The 5991-nt window shown below is 27.8% G+C and overlaps 1 protein-coding gene and 1 non-coding gene across 2 annotated transcripts; one reads left to right on the top strand and one right to left on the bottom strand.

Annotated features, from left to right (window-relative positions):
• Nucleotides 1-2517: 2517 nt before the first annotated feature.
• On the top strand, nucleotides 2518-2591 carry TRNAV-AAC (transfer RNA valine (anticodon AAC)). Its single transcript has one exon. It is a non-coding gene; the product is annotated as a tRNA-Val (tRNA).
• Nucleotides 2592-2667: 76 nt separating this feature from the next.
• LOC115716675 (RHOMBOID-like protein 2) lies at nucleotides 2668-5468 on the bottom strand. Its single transcript, XM_030645529.2, has 5 exons — nucleotides 4783-5468; nucleotides 3797-3960; nucleotides 3448-3611; nucleotides 3104-3354; nucleotides 2668-2988 (listed from the first exon to the last, which is right to left on the bottom strand). The coding sequence occupies exons 1-5, from the start codon at nucleotides 5070-5072 to the stop codon at nucleotides 2877-2879; spliced, it is 981 nt and encodes a 326-aa protein (XP_030501389.1). The 5' UTR covers nucleotides 5073-5468; the 3' UTR covers nucleotides 2668-2876.
• Between the last annotated feature and the right edge of the window lie 523 nt (nucleotides 5469-5991).

The following is a 5991-nucleotide window of genomic DNA, read 5'->3' as shown; positions in this document are numbered from 1 at the left end:
TTATTTTATTTGATATCAAATGATAGAGATTATTGAGGTTTTTAGCCATGGAAAACACACTATGATCAAAAAGTAATGCTCATTAATTGTATATTTCAAAGAAACCCTAATTTCCATGAATGTCCCTAATAAGATATAAACAATAAAGTTGTAAATTAAAAAAAAAAAAAGTAGCAAAATTTCATTTAATATAAAAAATAGAACAAATTGAAGATTTATACAATATGGAATTTGAACTCTTAGAGGCCATTAGCGAAGGGGCGAAACTCGTTAGATCCCCTAGTAGAACACTACCTTAATGGTCTGAACACAAAAATTGTAGAAATCAAAATATGAATAAATTAGCATCATCAATAAAAGGAAAATTAAAGGGAAAAGACTTAATAATTACGTGACAAATAATTATTAATTGAATTAAAAAGTTAAGATTATAAGATTAATTCAAATTATTATTCATATATTGATTAATCCCATTAATCAAAAATAATTCAATATATGAACCCTATTTGATTAAAGTGATTTAATCAAATAGGGTTCATATATTGAATTATTTTTTATTAATATGGGATTAATCAATTTATGAACAATAATTTGAATTAATCTTATAATGTTAACCTTAATCAAATAGGGTTTATAGAAGAGGCATAAATAATCAAATAGGGTTAGAAATACGGTAATTAAAGAAAATCTATAACCCTATTTTTTTTTTTTTTGATTTAGTGGGATTTATTTTATTTTTATTTTATTATATATAAATAAAAATTATCCATGAATTTCTCCTAAACCATTTTATTTTTAATATAAATAAAAGTCACCCATGAATTTCTCATAAACCAAGAATTCTGTTATATAGGCACACTTTATATAGAATAGATATATATTTTTTTTTTATCAAATTTGCAATAATAAAATTCATTATTGACGTGTCGCGTGAGTTATATCTGAACAGTTTTTGTTTTTTATCATTATTTAACTTTCTACATTTTTAAAAGTAATTTTTTAGTTACTAATAGAGTTGATAAGAAACCAATTAATTACATTTACATAAAAAAAACTTCACTTTTATATTATATAATGTGAGATATATTTTAGTTACTTCCAAAATTTATTTGTATACATCTTAGTAATTAATTAGTTCTATTATGATAGCTTATAATTTAAAATATATTTAGGTAACTTTAAAAATTATTTTCGAAACTAATGAGTTTTCATGTAATATAACAAGCTACTATTTTTATATACATTTTTTGTTATTTTGAAAGCTAATTAATTATTGTGTAATTAATATAATTCAATTAACAAAATTCTTAAAAGTATAATAACTAAGATTTTAAAAAATAAAAATAAAATAGTAACTAATCACTATATTAGTAATTAAATAGTTTTTTTTTTTTAATTGCAAAAAAATATATACTTCTCACATTTTGAAATGTTTACATCGAAGAATAGATCGCAATGATATTTTTTAAAAAAAGTTAACTGAATAATAATGTAATTATAAATTATTTTTAAGTTAACAAAAAGAGAGAAAAAGACGAAAGTGAGAAAGACAATCATTAAAAATTATTAGACTAATTATGATTTTTGTCCCCTGAACTTTAATATGTACCAAATCATACCCCTGAACATTTAAAGTAGTTTAAAATACCCCTGAACTATTGAGATTGTTGGATTTAAGGACTTTTGTCTAATTTCATTTATTTTTACTATTTTAGTGATTGTTTATGTGTTAAACTATGCTCCCAGACTTTGATATATACCAAATCATGCCTCTCGAACTTTGAAATGTACTAAATCATGCCCCCTGAACTTTCATCCATGTTAGTCTTTTTTACTAAATTGGACAAAAGTCCTTAAATCCAACAATCTTAATAGTTCAAGGGGCATTTTTAACGACCTTAAAAGTTACAAAATTCCTAATCAGCTAAATTATTAATACCAAAACAAAAGAATTTAAACATGTCAAAATATTATTAAAAGTTTAAATTAGATGTTTAATTCATTTTTGGCAAATAAAATAGCAAAGCTAAAATCCCCAAAATATTAACAAATCATTGTAGAACAAATAATGTGTAAAAAGAATGTCTCTCTAACATATCACTCGTGGCAAACTCTAATCTCAAACCTTCACTAATACGCTTATTTCTCATTTCAGGAGAACTTATAAATTTTGTTCTTTGACACATCAACTTAGCCAAATCAAATTTATAAATAATAATAATAATAATAAATAAACACTAAAATTCAATTAGTGTACTAGAAGTACTGGTCATAATTTTAACTTAGTAAACACTAATATCAAGCATCTTTACACAAAGTAATCAAAATTATATTAATCATCATTCAAAAAAAAATTATATTAATCATATTATAAACTTTTACAAATTTCATCAACTCTAAATTTAATTATTATAAATTGTTGTGCTAAAAAAATAATTAATAATAATTGTTATGAATTTTATGAGATGGAGATTTTCTGTGCTGTAATGCAAGTATTTTCTGTAATTAACCAATTAAGGTGTCGTGGTGTAGTTGGTTATCACGTCAGTCTAACACACTGAAGGTCTCCGGTTCGAGTCCGGGCGACGCCATTTGTTTTTCCTTTTACATTTTTATAATGACATGAAGCTTATTTATGTATTTTTTGAATGCAAGCTTATTTATGTATTTAAAACCAAACAAAATGGAAATTTTCATTAACAATATATATAATGTTTTATTAACTATGCATGTACACGAGTGAAAAAAAAAATATCCAATAGAATAAACATATAAAAAACTTACTAATACAAATAAAAGAAAGAAAAAATCATATCATCTCAAAAGATGGTAATAGTGTAACTAAGTGGTAAGAGAGAGTGAGTCAAGTCCCCTCCTCAATTACCACATTTCCATTTTGAGGTTGGCACACAGCTTAGGTAATGGCACCAGCTGCAGTGCTTGCTCCCATTCTCTCCTTTGAATAGCATCACCAAACCGACTGTAAACCTGCACCGTTCAATGGGGACAATGGAATTAGAGACAGCATAACAGAGTTCATGAATAGTTAAAACTTAGAACATTTTGTCTTTTTTGGTTTTACTTCAATTTTTGCTAAGCTTACCAGACAATAAGTAATACAACTGCGACCAACAAGAGGATATATTGGTAAGCCTTATGCTTAGATTTGACGCGAGCAGTTGCTGGAAGATGACGGCCCTCCAAGTATCCAAACTGGGGACGAATTAACAGAATGAAGCCAAGGAGAAAACCACTAATGAATCCTCCAATGTGGGCGAAGTTGTCGACGTGGGGTAGAATACCAACTGCTAAGTTAATGGCTATGATGATAATGAGTGTGAATAGTGCTGCAGCCTGTAAGGGAAAAGAAGATAGAGAATTAGTGACCATAAAAGTGTGTCAAATTTAACATTAAGCTTTTCTAAAGATAAATGCATAGCAGCAAACCTTGTTTGTGTAAATAGTCCAATTTGTAAGAAGTTCTGATAACATAGCTCCAAGAAGACCAAATAAAGCACCAGAAGCACCAACAGAGATGTTGCTTTGAATGAAAAGGGACGATAGTATGCTTCCTCCTAATCCAGATATTAAGTAGATTAACCCAACTCGCCCTGCCATATTAGATTGATCGAGTAAGATAATTGTAATTGGTAAGAACAATTATTGAAAATAGTAAATACTTTCACAAGAGTTGCAAACAATATGAGCTGATTGTAATCATGCTTGTGGCAAAGTGATACATAGAGCTTAATGATAATGGTTGTGTTTAAAAAAAGTTCTCGAAACAGTGACATACCGAATCCAAATTGCTGCTCAAGGCGGATTCCAATGAAGACCAAGCTCAACATATTTGCAAGCAAATGAATGACACCAGCATGTAACCAAATACATGTGATGAGTCTCCATCCTTGTTTCCCATGGACAACCTTTTCCCACTCCAAAGCTCCCAACTTTTCCAATCTGTGCAATGAAATAGAATAAAAGGTTATTGAAACTGAAAATGGAACTGCATTTTAAGCCAGGTTAGCTCGCTTAAAAAGGCTATCATAACCAAAACCTAAAGCTGCAAATACTTCTGAATGCAATTCTATAAAAGGTTAAAACACAATTCTATTAAATTCTTTTTGTTAATTGCCAATTAACAGAATAGCTTTAGAGGGAAAAGTCAATTATTTACTTTGCATATTTGGCGTTATAATAAAGACAAACTACTTTTGTATTTTAGTTTTGCAATATCAAATCATCATTTAAGAACTTGTAATGCTATGTCACTATAAATTGACCAGCTAAAGAAATAAAATTAGTTCAACAAAAGTTTCATTTTCAACCACTCCTATTACAAGCAGAATACCAACTTTCATGAGAAAGATATCCCAACAAACAGAAAAAGGTTAAAAAATAAATAAGTATTTTTCTATTAGGGGAATGTTGGATCCAGAAAAACTTTAGCCAAATTTTCAAGTAAACATAACCATCTCCAAACAAATCAATGGAACAAATTCAAAGAATTAGCACTTAACATAGCCAAGATCAAACTAAACCCACATCACAAAACATCCTATGATGATTTAGATTAGAGCTTTACAAAAACCCAGAACAAAATGGCTCAAACATTTATCTAATATAAAACTCATTGATTCTTAACAATGGAAAAACTCAAAAACCCAGTAACCAAAAAAAAAACAAAAAATAAAACAATAATAATAATAATATTAATAATTGAGCAATTCCCCAATCAAATATATATAAAAAAAAAATATAGGATCAAAGCAGAACACTCACGTAGAAGAAGATGGACCAAAGAGAGGGTTCTCTTTAAGAGGCTGAAACGAAAGTCTACCAAGAAACTTGGCAACACAAGCTCCTTCAAACTTAAGATTATTCCTTGGGCAGTTATTGACATACATGGCCACTATAAAGACAGCAATATTAGCCACCACGAACATGGGTATCAACCACGACGTCCATTGATGCTCCGAGGTCTCTACATAGTAGGGATTCGTGTAATTCCCATGTGGATTTTGATTTCCTCTTGCCTTTGTTCCTCCTCGCTCTAGATCCTGGTTAGACATTCTCACCTCGACCTAACCTTCCTTCCTTCCTTCCTTAACTCTCTCCCTCTCTCTAGAATGACAACAAGTTGTGGAAGTTGTTATATATAGTTGAGAAAGATGTAATTTTTGTAAACAAAGATATGGAAGAGAAATTGAGAAGTGGGTTTTAAGGAAGTAGAAGAAGTCTGAAGAAAGAAAAATAAGGGGAAGAAGAATTGAATAGAAAGATAAAAGCTTTTGTTTTGGGGTTATATGTTTGTAAACTGTAATGGGTTGTATGTAGATTTAACCGTTGAGTTCTTCTTCCTCTTCTTATATTCTCTCTCCCTCTAAATCAGTAAAATAAAAAAGGAAGAGGTTACGGTTTATATAATGATAATGATCTTTCTAATTTCTAAAACGTGTTTGCCGGTGGTGGCTACAAAAATATCCCTTTTTAAAGTTAAAAAATTAAGGGAAATTTTATTTACACCCCAAAAATGGTTAAGTACACCTATTTTAATAATTTTTATTTTATATAAAATTTATATCTTTAATTTTACTAAGTATTTTTAATTTTTTTCTTTCAATTTATATTCTTAAAAAATATACATATTAAACAAAATTAAATTACATTTTAAAAATTATGACGAAAAAATTAAAATAAAAAAATTTATGAAATTTTCTTAAAAAAAATATATACATGAGTTAGAAAAAATTATGAAAATGAAATCAAAATAAGTATTGAAATTAATATAAAATAATGTGAGGAAAAAATTTAAAAAAAAAATATTAAGAGTAGTTTTTAAAATTTTTTTAAGTTTATATTTTTTTTAATAATGGGGTGTATTTATAATTTTATAGGGTACAAATAAAAGTTCCCAAAAATTAATTAGATTGGAGTAAAGGAGATGTAAAGTTACAATTTTGTCCCTGATCTTATTTCTTCTAAAAATGA

This window comes from Cannabis sativa, chromosome 5 (genome assembly GCF_029168945.1).
Source record: "Cannabis sativa cultivar Pink pepper isolate KNU-18-1 chromosome 5, ASM2916894v1, whole genome shotgun sequence".
Classification (NCBI taxonomy): domain Eukaryota; kingdom Viridiplantae; phylum Streptophyta; class Magnoliopsida; order Rosales; family Cannabaceae; genus Cannabis; species Cannabis sativa.
The sequence above is the reverse complement of the archived record's forward strand: the minus strand, read 5'-3'. Positions and strand labels throughout refer to the sequence as shown.

Excerpts from the sequence above, each read along its gene's own strand:
- LOC115716675 (XM_030645529.2), bottom strand. The coding sequence starts at position 5,072 with ATGTCTAACCAGGATCTAGAGCGAGGAGGAACAAAGGCAAGAGGAAAT. Across the intron at positions 3,961-4,782 it reads TTTGGTCCATCTTCTTCTAC|ATTGGAAAAGTTGGGAGCTT; the intron begins GTGAGTGTTCTG and ends TTCATTGCACAG. Across the intron at positions 3,612-3,796 it reads TGAGCAGCAATTTGGATTCG|GGCGAGTTGGGTTAATCTAC; the intron begins GTATGTCACTGT and ends CTAATATGGCAG.